Source organism: Triturus cristatus, chromosome 1_2, assembly GCF_964204655.1.
Source record: "Triturus cristatus chromosome 1_2, aTriCri1.1, whole genome shotgun sequence".
NCBI classification, from domain to species: domain Eukaryota; kingdom Metazoa; phylum Chordata; class Amphibia; order Caudata; family Salamandridae; genus Triturus; species Triturus cristatus.
The window spans coordinates 666778659-666795137 of NC_140580.1; the positions used below are offsets into that span (position 1 = coordinate 666778659).

At 41.5% G+C, this 16479-nt stretch overlaps 1 protein-coding gene across 2 annotated transcripts in view; it reads right to left on the bottom strand.

Moving 5' to 3' along the window:
• Positions 1-420: 420 nt before the first annotated feature.
• Positions 421-16479, bottom strand: part of CDHR1 (cadherin related family member 1) — a 428602-nt gene continuing 412543 nt past the window's right edge. The window contains exon 17 of one of the 2 annotated variants that reach the window (XM_085608499.1): positions 421-4980. In XM_085608499.1, coding sequence (XP_085464625.1) covers positions 4429-4980 — 552 coding nt within the window. In that variant the 3' untranslated portion in view covers positions 421-4428. Of the gene's footprint in view, positions 4981-9852; positions 10212-16479 lie in introns of those variants that run through there. The other variant, XM_085608507.1, reaches the window with a different exon arrangement.

Here is a 16479-nt window from a genome sequence, read left to right on the forward strand (position 1 = left end):
TTTGACAGGTCTTCAGCCCAATCAGTTAAAAGCATTGGTTGTTAGACAGCAGCGGCGGCCAGCTCAGGTAAGCGCGGTAGGCGGGGTGGAAGGGGGTAGTCGACAGACGACGGAATAGGTATAATTAAATAAATAAATAATACCTATTCTGTCGTCTGTCAGCTTCCCCCCTCTGCTGTGCCCTGTCATGCCCCACTGCGCTTTGTGGCCGCTGTTAGACAGTCAGCTTTAGAGCCTACATTTTGTTGTGGGTAACCAGTGTGGGCCTATAACACCATATCTGGGCGTGAGGTATTCAAGGGTTTAACTCATTCTGTGTCTATGGGAAAATGTGTTGATACCTAGGATCCTTGGTCCCAGTCCCTCCAATTGGAAACAGAAGAAAAAGGAAGGCACTCAAAACAAAATATCTGTCACAAATGAGAAGTTTTATTAATATAAAAATGAGATACATGGATATATAACATAATGAGTAACTGTTAACAATGAAATATGTATTCATTAAAAAAATCGGTTCCTAAAATGCGGTATTCTTCTAACCTCTCTGCTGGCTTCACTCTGATGCGATCTGTTCTATAAATCTAAGTACAATAGAACCTGATTACATAGTGTTGTTGAAACAAAACAAAAGATCAGTCGACTTTTCATCCAGTGGAGATTGCATTGCGGCCAATTCTTGGCATATCCGAAGCCATTTTCCCCCGGTTTTCACACGGTTGAGCCAGTGTGCATCAGGTCTGACATACAAGGCTGTGTACTGAAGACACAGAGCGTTTTTGAGCAATATTAAACTAGCAGTATATCTTAGAGGTTTCTAATGCGAAGTGCATACCACTTATCGTTGTATTATTAAATGCCTAATTATGCAAACTATTCGAAAAGCATACACGGTGCACTGTATTTACAAGCAGGTATTAATTTTCGTTCCTTGTTTACTTAGACTTGAATGAAAAAAGCTCAATGACACTATGAGAGGCGTAGTTAATGCCCCATGGCCCAAAAAGCAAGCAATGAAAATTGGCTCCCATCTCATGGTTTAGTAGTAAAAGAACAACTATATTTGGGGGGGGCAGTTGGCCCTACACAACCTTGGGCCCTGGTGGCACCGAACTTTCTGCCCTATTGATAGCTACGTCCCTGGACACTATTGCTAGATACTGTTCTTAACAATTGTTTTGGCAATCTGTTCCACTCTGTTACTGTCTAGCTTTTACACAGCTCTCAAAAAGGAGGCGAACCTTGTAATAAAAGTACACAAATTCTGCAGTAAGTAACAGAATATTGTAGTTAGTGTATGATTGTTTGGCCAAGTTTTACTATAGTTGAAACTTTCTGGAATATATGTGTTTAAATTTCCATTTCGGTTTTAAGCTTTTCAGTATCTGTTTTCTCTGTTCGAGGTCCTCTGTTTTCTGGCGACATTACTTATGTCGCTGAAAAAGGAGCTGAGACTATGAGGGTGTTTGAAAGCGATTTGTCCACCATCTTAGAATTAGGAACATTTAAAATTGGAACATTTTAAAATTGCAACAATTATGTACAATAATTTATTTAAACGAGGAACATGAATGTATGCCCAAAGTTTATGATAATACTATTTGCAAATATTGTTCTGATGTGAATGGCATTCAGGGGCAGGCTAGTCTGTTTGCAAAATAGGGAGACCTGAAAATATGAAATGCCCCTAGAAATCTACTGGGTTTGGGGAAGAGTCGATGGCAAGTCAGACGATCGCGAGACATGTATAGTTCTACCAGGCGTGCAATGCCCATTGGGCTCAAAGGGCTTCAGCCCCCCCTGTCGTGTGTGTCAGCCCCGCTGAGACAGCTTCCCGGGCACACACAGTTTTTGAGCTTATCATAGCCGCACCCGAGTACTTCACAGGTCTTTAAAAGCCCATTTACGTGTTTTTTAAGCCCCCCCCCACGCAATTAGGCTCTAGTTGAGCCTCTGAGTTCTACCCCTATTCTATCTTTCAGAGACACCATACTGATGAAAATAGTCCCAAATGACTCTGTAGGAAATTACAACTTTGACAGCAACATCTCAACTGGGCCTACCCATAGAAGGGGGACATTTTACATATAAATATTTAGTCTCGCACTGCGATAAGAGATACTTTAGGTGAGGAGTTTGGCCATAGAGTGACTGACGCTCGCTTACTACTCTGTGAAGCGCATGTTACCACTATGTTGGAATTACCTTCTTGCTCACTCCGTAACTTATTTTAAGGTTCGCTGAATAACTGAAAATGTGTCTCCGCTTGCCAGACTAAAAAAGTTATTTTAACGCACATCTAAATCACATATACACTTTTGAAAGTGATGGTCGATGGTCAATGCACGAAATAAGGGAAATATAAGCAAAATCATAATATGATACGCAGTCGTGTAATTTACATGTATCAACAGGTTCTTGTGTGCATCTTCTACTCCCTTGACAATAGAATGCTATAGCATTTGACCCCATCATTAAATATTGATCAATTTGCAAATTCAGCCACACAATATTAACTGCCCAGATATTCACCGGCCTGTGCTTGTTGGATGCGACAGCAGAGTTTGAGGTCATCAGCCAGGAGATATCCTATACCAAACTTTCATTGTACAGGTTGTTCCCTGGAGATCCACCTGACCACGCCAGGCCTTTTCCATGACTACATCACAACTCTATCCATGGATCAATGAGGTCAGAATGATCCAAAACGTGTCCCTGATCAGTGAATTGTGTAGCCCGAAAATCCGTGAGGAGTCTTCACTGACCAACAAGAATGTATTTATGACAGAGGCATTCTTCACCTTGCAGGGTTTCCCATCCTCTTTCAGTCTCTACTGAAAAGAAACTATTACACCTTGACAGATCAAAATACTGGAATAAAGATTAAAACATTGATGCACACACACGAGCACACACACGATTTTCACTTTAACTAAACTTTGTTTACTTAGATTATTTTTTGGAGCCGAGTTACAATGCTTCCTGCACATGTTCAAATTCTCTGGGACTAGTAGGAATGAGAGAATTACGTTTCTTAGGACAAACAAGTTGTATGAGTGAGTCCAGATTACATACATTAGCACCTGTGAAGGACAAATTTGGACCCACATTTGCATTGACCATATGGCAAACTAACGAACCAACAAACTAGTGCAAGCGACAAGTCACTACAAAAATCATTTTAAATGGGTCAGTCAATGGAACCTAACAGCTTGACACATGTGAAAAATGATGAAATCTGATGTCATGCCTCCTTTAAAAGAGGCAACTAAAATGGCTTGCAAACCCTCAATAGCTCTACTTATCTGTACAACAAAATATCGACGTACATGGACAAATACTTTTTGTACAAGTCTTCTGTTCAGTTACTCGTGTCATAATGGCAGCATTTTTTTGTAAATTTTTTTTTGCTGCTGCTGACTGACCATGTCTATTGATGCCCACGGTGAATTTATAATGTCATCTGTCATGCACAGAGAAGTTGTGGCAAATTCTATGTCGTATATATATTTGCTTTTTATGACCGTCTCAGGAAATTCTTCCTTTTTATATTTGCTTCACTTGAAAAAACATTTATGCTGAATGATCTGGAGATATTTTTCTTGTGTGTTGAGGTGTATACAAGTAAAAAAATTGAGATTGGTTGTTTTTATGGAATATCATAACTGACACACTCTATTAGACCTACACTGTACATCCTTTAAACAGTCATACATTGCATGCTGTGTTCAACACTTCTGAACTTTTATAAATAATCTTTACCAAGAAAGCCATGTGCACACTCACTACTGTGCCCATTATTAATAGATTGTATTTGGCCAAACCTGCTAAAGGTTAAGACTTTAGCACAATCTAACAATTGCAGGCCAATGCCATTCAATGTGTAGCTAGATTGTTTTTTTAAAGGTCTGTAATAAACACAAAAAAACGAAGTATATGTAGATAATGGCTCATTTTCAACAATAGAAAAAAAAAACTGCATTACCAAAGTCAGGAATTCACACAATGATCTTTACAAAATATACAGATACCATATTAGAGAAAATCAGCTTAACACAGACCCACCTTTCCGTTCTGCTAAATGTGAGGGTATGCTTATGTTGTTGAGAGTATGAGTGTAGAAATAGGTGTACGGACCGGCCAAAGTGCACTAGAGAGGAGTAAAGTTGTGACGGTTGTGGCTTTTTGCTGGTTTGTCTTATAGCTTGTCCTACAGGATTGATGCTGATTTAAAAGATGCGCTGTTTTTAGGCAGCCTTGTACTTGTTAGATTAATTTTGTGTATATGTGTTTTTATGGCTTTAGTTGCCCAAAATGCAAATTTTTGTTAAGCACACCCATCTAACCTCGACATCAGTGTTCAGCCTATGGGACACCTTAGACAGGCTATGCCTGTGTACATCACATTTTTGGAACACTCTACTGGCAAAACTAATAGTATGGTTTAGTATAATTTGTATTCCTTTTTTCAAATTTCAGTTTGAGTTCAGACACCAGCGCGGCGCTGGCACTGGGCACTTTGTTCTTTATCTCCTGGTCAATGAGTTTGGGTGTCAAGGAGCCGGATATAGTAGGTATACTCCACTCTGCGCGACTCTTGCTCATCAGAACTGGGAGAGGGGGCAGGCAGGGGGCCCTGGGAGGCAGGGTGGCCATATAGATGTTGTTGTTGCTGTTCTCGTTCTGAGGGCTGGAGTCTGTCTCTTGGATGTCAAACTTGTCTGCGGGGCCACCGGAACGGTTGATCTTCAGCCACTCTTTTCTAGCACTTTTAGGAGCATGGTCTGCCTGCCGCCGCTTTATGATCCGCCGTACGGGCATTACCTTGTTGGATTTTTTATTGCGCCAGAACATGGCAGTGGAGATGAAGATTGTAATTATCACCATAATGCCCATGACACCTGCTAGCACTCCTAAGGCTTTCATAGGGTTATCTTTACTTTGCATCAAAAAGGCAGCCATTGGCCCTTTGTGAAGGAGAGTCTGTAAGAGAGTACAAAGATAACACATGATTTACTCTTCCAGAACCTTCTGAGACTTCCATTTTATTTGTCCAAAATATGTAACACTTGGGAATAGGGAAGGATGACATATTACAAAAAAGGGTTTCATTTTCTGGCAATTGCCTCAGTATGCATGCAATTGGTTCACAGTTCCTAAATTCATAATTGATACATCAACAATTCATGCACAATTAACAGTTTAAGTGTACTTTATGGTTTCCTATTATTTCTGTACGTTAACTTATTTTGATCATTTTAATTTCCTACTTGGAGTCCCAATCTATACCCATCTTGACTAGTCTGCACTGGATGCCCTTAAGAAAAAGAGTTCATTGAAGTCATTTGTCATTGTCCACCGTGGAACCACGTTTTCGCTCCATCTTTTCTGGCATCCATATTCCAGGTACACACACCTAAGATCTGTTCACCTCCACAAATTAGTATTTGTTAGACATTCCTAAAGTTAAGAGTGTCTCATTCGGCAATAGAACCTTAACTGTGTCGAGAAAAATCTCATCAGATCTTCACTTGCTCTCCTCCCTTTCGGCTTTTTGAAAGGTACTAACAAACATTTTTAGGGTTTGGTAACTTAATAAGCTTGTTTATGTTTTTTTTTATCTGATTACTGTTGTGTTATCTTCTACAGCAGCAAGGAACCTCGGTGTGCATTTGCTATGAAAATAACATTGAAATAATCTAACCTAGCACATCTACTACAAGGGAATTTAAAGTGTATATTGATGGTCGCTTATTCCCACTAGAAATTGATCAATCTACAGTGTGGGTGTTTTCTAGTGGCTAGAAAAACAACACATCAACAGTTAATATGAATGAATGTAAAACAATCTGTCACTTTATGTAGTATCCAATACTAGCTTCAGAAACTACTCTGGAGTTAACTTAGGTTTGTTGATCTAGTAGTGCAAGTTGTAGGTGTAATTTAAGGATTGTGCTGGGAGTGACCAAACACTCAAGTTTAATAGAATATTGTAAAATGTGGGAATCCTGATTCATAAATCATAAATGCAATCAAACGTTGCGATTCAAGAAGGTAAGAAAGGAAAATCATTTATTTCCATTTTTCAATGCCAGTGCTTTCTGAACGCAATGCTCATGTATGCCCTAACATGTACTGACATGTTTCGTGACTGAATTACAATATAATTTTTATATCAAACTGAACGGCACATTCAAAGTTGGACTTGGCGTAGTGGGCATCATGCATTTTCCCGGGAGGCTGGAAGTATGGGGGCAGGTGGTTTTGCAGCTGTGGTTCCTGTTCTTTTTTGTTACTGGGGGCCGGTTTTGCAGCGGTGCTGCAATATTGTCAACTAGTACCAAAGGCAGCAGTGCTTCACACTTGCATCACCCCTCCCTCCGTGGGGTTGGTCCCACAAAATTGCCAGGGCTGCTTTGCGTTCCCAGTAGGCCCTGGGCACACTAACCTTAATAAGTGTCTGCAAAGTTTTATGCATTTTGGGGGGCTTGAAGTAATTTTATTCAGTGTTGTACAAGTGGTCATTCTCTGCACTATATAGTAAGTGTAACTTGATTTTGAGGGCTGGAATCTCGAAGCGGGAATTATCGAAAGTAGTGGAGCTACCTCTTGTTCATATTTTACTATCTAGTCTTCAAGGACTTCTCACATTCTTTCTTTTAAGAAGATCCTGCTTTCTGCTCAGTAGGTAGTTTTATCTGAAGTAACAGTTTCAATCATGTAATCGGTTCACATTTCCATTGACTTGTATTGTGAAAAACTCTATTAAAGAGCATGTAAAACATATGGATTTTAGCATTATATGCTTCCACCAGATTTTGGGTGGAAGCTTTGGTCTCTTCAAACAACAATTAATGTGCATTGTTTTGCATGATTACTCGCTAGGTTTGCATTAATGCATAATTTTAGTCTTCCCAAAGTGTTGTGTTATATTTTACAAAGGTGTAGGAAATAGCATGTTATTATTGACAAAAGTGTACACAGTCGAAATAGGTTTTATTCCTGTCAACAAACCAACTTCAATTGCAATCAGTTAACTAGATTTCAGATTTATTACAGAGTTTCAGGAATTTCCATATTTTAGTGCAATGTAATCTGTGTAGCTGTTTGAAATCAGATCATGAAAATTTACTTTTTTGAAATGCCAATTAAATTTGAAGATTACTAACCCCTTTATTAAACATGTTTGTAGCACTGAAATGTTTTGGTCTTTCTCGTTCTTGTTGCTTTCATTACATATCTGTCCCATTGAGAAGGTAAATAAACAAAAGAAACACACCCAATTTTCTGGACTGTGATACCTGCATTTTTTGGCCTCTTTACCCATGCCAGGGATGCGGTGGCAGGCAGTGGTCTACATTGCTAGCTGTCGTCCTCTAAATGCACCCTTCACGCCATAGTTCTTGGTGATCTGCACAAACTGATGGTCATGGCTATGCTGGTAAAGGGCTATATCAACTTATATTTGTACAAATGTTTGAGCCCTATCTTCTTTTTTTGCGAGCACATACCCCTCTCCTCCAGCTCTCCTACTTCCAAGCACGACCAACATCTTGGGGTAGTGTTACAGATACAACACACTGTTCCCTTCTGTGCTGCTGATCCTACTTAAGTATGTTGACCGGGCACAGAGTGAGACAGTGTGCTGTATCACATAAAATATGATTTTTCCAGTGCAAGGGCAAACCTGCACCTGGACTGGGAGCAGTGCAGTAGTGAAAGATACCCTGGTAGTTCGAAGCAACTGGTCCACCTTTCACTATGCAGGTGGCAACTGGCCTGCCTTTGAAAGAGGAAAGTTCCCCCTGCAAGCAGGTTTCGTTACTGACTACATCCAGCTGCAGAGTCAGGCGTGGCAATAATGGCAAAGGATTCCCTCATACAGAAGGGTCTGCTCTTAGGTCTGCAGCCCCTTCTGTAATATCAGAGTGCCCCAGGGGTGCAAAAAGCAAGCACAGAATCCCAATAGGCCCTATACCTTTGATATTACGGCTCACAGTGTTTAGAACAATCCAGGACTACATGTCGGTGGGTCTTGTGAACGCCTATACACACATGAAGTTAAACACCGGGTGATAGAGATTATGGTTGTAAACCCTCAGTCCTGATCTGTATCACATTCTGGCCTCTGCTATTTTCATACTTTTCCCCACATATAGCTCATTAAGTGCACTTAAATTTTGATTTATTGCGCCCTGATTGTGTCAATATGTTGGCCTAAGTACTGGCAGTGCTCTCCAGTTCTTATATGGAGCATCCTGAGCAGCTCCAATTGAAATCATGCACGTAGCTCTTGCCATGTTCCTCAGTCCTCACCTGTGGCATTCCTGATTTTCTCGAGTATGAACCCATGCTCAGCTCTGCCATTGCACCTCAATCCTCAATAGTCCCTTTACTTTTCAAACACTGAGAACATACATTTTGTATAATGCAACTCTCGCCTGCCTCAACAGTAGCCCAAGTCAGTCAAGTCATAAAACCGAGACCCCGCTTCTATTATATTCCTTGGTCCTTCTCTGGAACACTTCTTCAATTCCATCACCAAAACCCACAACACAGCTATACCTATGTATCACAAACATGATTTGTGAAGTACTTAGGTAGGTACATAAATGCATCTCAAACCTCAGCTACAACATTATGTCTGTTCCATTAGTCTGGACAATAAGGACCTTCACCAGTACTTCAAACCCATCATGAAATCCCCTCCTTTTCTAGAACTGGGAAAGAGACAGCACCTTTTTCAATGCATGTCAGCAAGACAATCAGCACTGCTTACTTTTCAATCCTTGTCTACACATACAGGTATTTCAAAGCACTTCATTCCTCACCACCCTATGGTAGCCTTCCATCATACTGCTTAGGACACACAGCTATAGTAGGGCAGCTGAAAATGGATTCATAGCATGTCTTCGATTCCAACAACGATACACCTTGCTCAATGCATCTCAATCCTTGCCCAAAGCACTTCATCTCCTGTCAGTACTCTACATAGAGATCTACTAATACACCATAATTATAACGTGCAACCCCTGCCTTTCAAGCCTTGGGGACACAAAGCACTATCTGTGCCAGACAATCCTGACCTACAGCAAAAACATGTGCGCTAGGTCTGGGAACCAAACCCACGCAACAAAGACAATGCAATGGAACCTGCTCCTGGCACTTCATGACATTCCCCAGTATTGACATTCATGTCCAACTCTGCCAGACAAACTCACTACTCCCCTTCAAACCCTGCTGCTTTTTAGGCACTGGGAAAACATAGCTCAAAAACCTTCCCCAATGTGTGGCTCTGATACTTTCTGTCCTGCTGGTACTCACACTGTGGTCTACCAATGGGCAACAATCCCAACCAGGACAATTTGTTTATCTAGCATACTCCCTGCCTCACAATAGTCCTGCTCTGTGGTCTAGACCTAAAGATGCTCTTGTGCGGACAATCTAGTCCCAATTATCCATCTTTCTGAAAAAGGAACAACAGACATAGGGAAAGACCACTACAAAGTGGTTAGCTTAAGACACAGTGGTGAAAAATCAATCCATGTTCACCAATGCTCTGAAGTCATTGCAATGGAATAAAGGCTTCTTATTGCACACCTTGCCAAGGAAAACATTCACAGTCTACACTGATGGCAAACTTTTTCACATCTGTAGCAATTTATCATAGTGCTTCAGAACAGTTTGTACATTTGTGTTGTGTATATGCTATGTTTTTCAACAGCATTGTTCATATATAAATAGTTGACATTGCTGCATTGTATGGCCCGGGACAATAAAGACACAAAAGTATGTATTAATTCCACTGTTCATGAAATGAGCTCAAGATCCTTATCATTAAAACAGTATGCCTTTGGTGTGTCAAGACTCCAGAACAACCATCTTTTTCAGTATTCTTTCACAGTTAGATAGGTATCATGTGGTAGTGGATTTGGGTTAAAGGAAAAGCCAGGGTGGTACTGTGTGGCATATTAAGGACAAACAAATGTACTGATAGTTGCTAAGCGCCAGGGTTGATTGGGTGGTCCCCTTATAATTTTTTTCACTCGGCCACGTGGTTGAACTCTGGATCTTTTCACACTTTTCCAGTACAAGATGGTGGATATCACCATTGTTATAGAAATGCTGGAAAGGAAGGCACTCATGCAAATCCCAAATATCGTCCATGGCCGCTTCTTGAGGCCCAAAACATAGGCCTTTACCCTTGATCTGATCTGGAAATGTCAAAACATAAGAGAGTTCATCAAATGTAAGAATATGCTCTTATATCAATGTAACTGTACTTTGTTATCATTCAGTTTTTAAATGGTCTTAACAATTGATTTGCGAAAATTGGCGTACAGTCTTAAGAAAGGCAGCTCAAAAAGGGGCCACTTAATGTGCTCTAGGGTGTCACACATTTCATAGAAACATGGAAACAGGATTTACTGGTTGAAAAAAAAGTACAAGGCCCATCCAATCTTTCGTTTTCCAACTTGCTCTTGATACACAACTCTTACCTGGTCCCCGGTTCCATCCTGGTATAAAGGCGTCTTCCCTACAAGGTAGGAATACAGATAAGTACTCAAAGGTCATTCCCCTCAGATGTGCAGCCACATGTCTTGGAAGGCCACTAGTAAGGCAGTTGGGTTCTATTATTAAAAGTGCCATGCAGGTGCAACGGTGTGTAATCCTGCTTTTTGCATCCTGGAGCACTTTGGTACCATAGAAGGGGCTGCAGATGCTTGTGTGGCTCCTTCTATATTACATTTCACACAAGGGCATATGTAGCACCTACATAACATCAAGGAGCTTTCCTCATTTACATGGGTGTGTGGCACAATGTAAATGAGGAAACAATTTGCCACTGCGCCTGTGGCATATTCGAGAATTGGGCATCCAAATGGTGTCTGTTTAAAGGGGCAAAAGGAGGCCATATGGACTCCCACAGACATCTCCCTGCAGGCAGGTGCAGTTACTTACTGCACCCGTCTGCAGGGGCATCTATTCCCTTCTTTGAATTGCAGGCCAGTTTGCTACCTGCTAAGTGAAAGGTGAGCCTGCAGCTTCAAATAGCCAGTTCGCCTTTTAATATTGTACTGCCTGCAGGTCAGTAACGAGCTGACGTCTGCGCTGGGGGCAGCTCATCCTTTGTTATAGGACCCTGGCCCAGTCCTTACCCCTGTTAGCAGTTAAAGAAACATAGAAGAGAAGCTCTGGTGGCAGTCGGTTTAGGCTATGAGTGAACTCCATGCAGGTACCATTCGGTAATTCTTTTCTCTATCTTACAACCCTTTATTTTCGAATAATTTTTATCAGGGTTCAGTCATACGAGTTACCTTTGCCTCCTGTAGAATTTCATTTATACACTTTTCATCACTCAATTACCTCAAACAGTACACATTTAACCTATTGCTCAATACAAATTGCCCCCACATGAAATTAGATTCACAGTTATACGTATTACAGATTCTGATGCCTAAAAGTATCCTTTTCTCAATATTAAAAGTCCTATGAGCCCTGGGAGATTTAGCATTTGTTGCTGTTGATGTAAACTGCGTATAAAAATACCCTAAAGGCAGGGCTTTTATCTGGACAAAGTTCATCTGTGCAGAGATTGTAAAAGGGATCTCCCCTTACCAGGGTTTTTTAAATTGACAATCAATCTGCTGTAGAATCCTTCCTATGTAAACCTAATTAGGGAATTCTTCTAAGAGAAAGTACTTCCAGAGATAAATCATATGCCCACCCTGCTTTGGACTTGAGCCATCAATCAACCTTATTTTCTAAGGCAATAAAGTCCTCCTTCATAGAGATGGGTAGAATCAGAACATCCTTCAGAATTAACGTGTATGGAGTGCATTCTGAAGGGGATTGTGGGAAATCGTGGTAGCAAAAATTGATGCCCTGTTTTCTTGAATTGCATTGAATCCGTCATGATTAGGTAGATTATCTCTAGCTGGAGCCATCAGAGTTGCAACTCGAGTGAATGGATTAGATGTAGATTTGGCCTATTACGACGCACAGGAAGATTTTGCTAAAGGGGCAGTCTGAATAGGTTGAAAAGAAGAATGAGGTTGAATAGATGAAAAGATCTGACAATTGTTAACCCTCTTGGCATGGACATTTGAGCTCACTTACTTTAGCATCTATTACTTTTAGTTTCTCTAAAATAGCATTACATCTTTTAGCTTATCTTCCAGCATAACATAGCATTGACAGCGGTAGTCTGATATATATGATTTCAAGTCAGACAATTTGTCTGGCCTTCGCTTCTCAGAGATACATACTTTCTTACATGTGCATTTTGATTCTGCCTTTTTGGAAATTAAGAATACATTTGGCCCCCCCTTCTCCTCTAATACTGTACAGTGATCCTGTCTTTTCTTTATAGATGGGGGGGGGGGGAGTTAAAGTTCCAGAACGCCCTAATACGTGATCTGCTCCCAGTTCAGGATATACACATGGGTTTTCTCTAATGCTTATTCAGCTGCAGTGCTGTCGTGGATTTCCCTTAACAAGTCCTGTGTCCCCTTCCAGGTCTGTTGCTTTCCCCTTATACATATCCCTCAGCCCATCAGTTCAATATTCTAAGAGCCCTCAGCCAAGGATGCATGTTGTACTATACATGGGAGTTGTTCTGTTCCCATGTATAGTCCAACACTGGCTGCCACATTCCTATAAAAGTTCCTTTGGATCTGGTGATATGCAATGATATTCTTCCAACTGCCATTCACTCTGATACCTGCCAACACCATGTGGGCCATTAGAGTTAGCCGTTTGCTCACAGAATGTAAAAAGTGTATGATGACTATCAGTAAAAGTTGGTATATCAGTTTCGGCCCTCCTTTTCCCACCTCATCCCAATCCTGAGGTCCAATGACCAAAATTTTGTAGCTTATCTGGGGTCATATATTACCCTGTCCCTATTTTCAGATTGGAATCTATATGATGAACTAACAAACTATGTTTATATATGTCTCTCCAATTTGTTCTTCAACTGGGTTGTGCAATCTCTGATTGGAGGTTCCTATCCCATTTGGCCATGTATTTCCACTTGTCTACTAATTTGAGAGAGCTAAAAAATGTGTAAAGCACTGATACCCACCCACGAGATTCCTGATATGACGTGTGGACTTTCTCACCCTCTGTCAGCAGCCTTGTTGCTGTCTCTTTGACTCTCAGCGGTGACATCCAATTCCTGATTTGAAAAAAAATGAATCTCTCTTTCTTGAGTTGGTAATATATTCTCTTACAGTCATTGAAGGTCTGAATCTGTCCTGAATGAAACATGTCTGATATTATACAACATTCACTGTTCCTTCATGTGGAGACATTGATGAGCTCCCTGCCTTGCGCCTACTCAGAATGTCAAGGATGGGCATCAAGGGGAATGGAAAGGATGTAATATCATATCTTGTGATTATCTTGTCCCATAGTGCAAGCATGGCATGTGTGATATGTCTGCAGCACCCATTTGGGGTCTCACATTTCATGGTACCCACAGTATATCCCATTAAGGTCTCCCCACCAATGCTCTTTATATGTGAACCCAGTGTTTATCTTATTTTCTCCTTGACCATTAAAACCCTTCCAAAGCCTATCCTCAGTCACCTTGAATTTCACTTCACCCATGTGCCAAAATACCTGCACATCAGCAGGACTAACGTTTGTGTAGGCGTGCACCACCGGATTTTAGCTGTGCCGTGAAAGCAACTCTTAGCTTTCAGTACACACGGATAGTGCTGGAGTGGTAGAATGGTAGGTCAGCTCTTGTGTATTTAGGTTGCTTTCTCTTTAATGGGACCACCACCCCAGTGTGAAGGGTGAGCAGAAAACTCCTATTCAAAGCGCAATAGTCTCACCTTGTAGCTGCCATCTGAGACCCTTCTTTTCTCTTCCTTGCCTTTTTCCAGGTATTTTTGAATTTTTTTAAATGATTGTTCTCACTAATTCTGCTGGGAGGATCTCCTGAGCATTCTCTGTTGTTTCTGTGAAAAAAAGTACTGCCAATGGGACACCTGGCTCCTTGCCTCCCGATGTGGAATGAGGTTTTCTAAATAAGGGATTAGCAACTAGTGACTCCGAAAAGTTCTAGTGTCCACTTGTCCTTATGCAATGTCCTCTTCAGTTCTTTTACATTCATAATAGGGGCCCTTCACAAGCAAGGTTCAAGTCCAGTGAGATCTCTGCAGGGTGCTGAGCACCCATCTCACCAGAGTACAATTCTCAAGCTCTCTCTTTTCTGCATCTTACTCTTAGACCATTGTGGAAATGTGGATTTTCCTGATCAGTTATGTCCCCTATCTTGGACCCCAACGATTCTATGTGCATGTCACAAGTACATGTATGTTCCCTCCAGTTCCAGTTTCCAAGACGCAAACATATGTGTGTCTACCGTCGACATGTTCTCTGTCAGATCCGCCATCAACGGGCTGGATATTCAATTCCTAAGTATGAAAAGCCACCGACTTTATATGGCTAAGGTACTCCATTTTTACAGTTCAGGCAAGTAGGCCCGATTCTTTCCTCAAAGCCTTTCCCTGCTCTCTGTCTCTGACAGTTTCAGCTTGAGCTCGCATCTGTATCCATGAACTTTGTCCTACTCCCTGTGCAGCTAACGGTGCCTGCCTCGGCCAGTTTTCGCCTGCCTGCCAAGAAGCTGTATTTCACCTTCGAATTATCTATTTTGCTCTTCAGCCGATGCATTCCTGTCTAGTGATTTAGGTAAACATTTCCTTTAGCTCACAAGCAAAGGACTCAGCCTTTCCGTCCTCCTGCAAGTGATTCATAGCCCTGTTGCCATGGAAAGTTTTCTGCCCCTCGCTTCTCATATAGACACTTAGACGCTTGTACACGCACATACAGTTAGTATAGAATAGATTCTGTCCGAGAGTCCTTCCTTGTGGATAACATAGTTCTCTAAACATAGGATGTTAGATATGATTTGGGATTAGATTGACATGACCCCCTAGACTTCTCGTCTCCACATGTAGAGCTAAATGTCAAGTCCCCTTCACCCCCTAGTTGCACGTCAATCACACGTCATGCTGCTGCGCACGCATCCATGTTAAGTATTATCGTATAGATCCACCTATGTAAGATAATGAGAGCCAATCATGTTTCTTTTTGCTCCTTATTACGCCTAGTTTCAATTACGTATCACTATGTTAATTTATCTTATCAATTGTTACGCCTTTTTGCACTTGTTTCATTGTAAATGTATGACCTATAAAAGTTACTTCTTGTCAATAAAGTATTGTACTTCACTTCCTGAACCCTCGTGGTGACGGAACCTGAAGGCCGCGACTCGAGTCGGCCATTTTGGATGGAATAAAGCCCATTTAGAAACCTCTTATACCACGGATTTCTGCCTCTTGTTATTCTGAGCTATTTTACTTTATTTTAAGGATTCCGTATGAAATTCAGTTTCGGTAAAAAGAATATTTACCACATAATGGCGCCCGAACAGGGACACTTTCTCATCTCACGCGCCGGCGGTGCGTTGCAGGCCCGGTCTCCTGCCACAGCTGGACGGACCATAAACGCGTACCAGCAGGATTTCCTGTAAGCTCCCTCCGGTCAAGCGGGGGCGACTGAGGCTGCGATCAACCCAGACGAGGCGGTGAGAAGTGCGAAGTATCCCGACCAGAGCCTAGCTGAGAGAGCAAGATCCGAGGTATACAGAAGCCCACCAGGTTTTTCGAAATCCCGATGTCCAGAGGGTCCGCTATCCGCAGTTATCGAGTCCTGTCCATTCTCTGAGGCCTTCCGTTTCAAGGAGCTACTCGGTGAGTACCATCGCCGAGGAGGCGTGTTGACGCGCACATAGGTTGTGCCGGTCAAGACGGATTTGGGTACACAAATCCGGTCGGCACTGTTTAGCAGTGTATATGTACTGTTTAGCAGTATATCAAGTATTCCGAAGTATTCAGTTATTGTCAAGAATTCAGCGTGGTGATTAGTTAGGCAGACTGTCATCATTGTCGGTTATTGTTAAAATGTTTAATGTTTAATGTTTAAAGTGTTCAAATGTCTTGCATATTGTGGTATGAATGATTGTTCTTTGTTCGCTGTTCATTATTGTGTTTTTCGTATTAAGTGAATTCAAGAGTAAGTATCAGATCAGTTGTCAATATGCCGCTCTTCTCGAAGTTAAGACAGATTACTACCAGAAAAGGGGTGCTTGAAGAAGCAGTTCCTATTCCTCCTAGGGACACTCCAGGGCATTTTATGTACCACAAGCATGGCTTAGATGCCATATTGTTTCTTGATCTATGGGTAGATTATACCAAGGGATTGCCGGAAAGTCAAAGGTGGCCCGCAGCGGGAACCTGGGATGCAGAGTGCATCATGAAAGTGGAGGAAGAGTTATGGAAAAGAAAGGTCAGACAGTCACAGAAAGACGCTGTTGAGTTATGGCGTAAAGAATCTCATAGACGTACAGAAAAGCACGTAGACAAGAAGAGAGGAGTAAAGAAAGTTCAAATAAAGTTCAAGAAG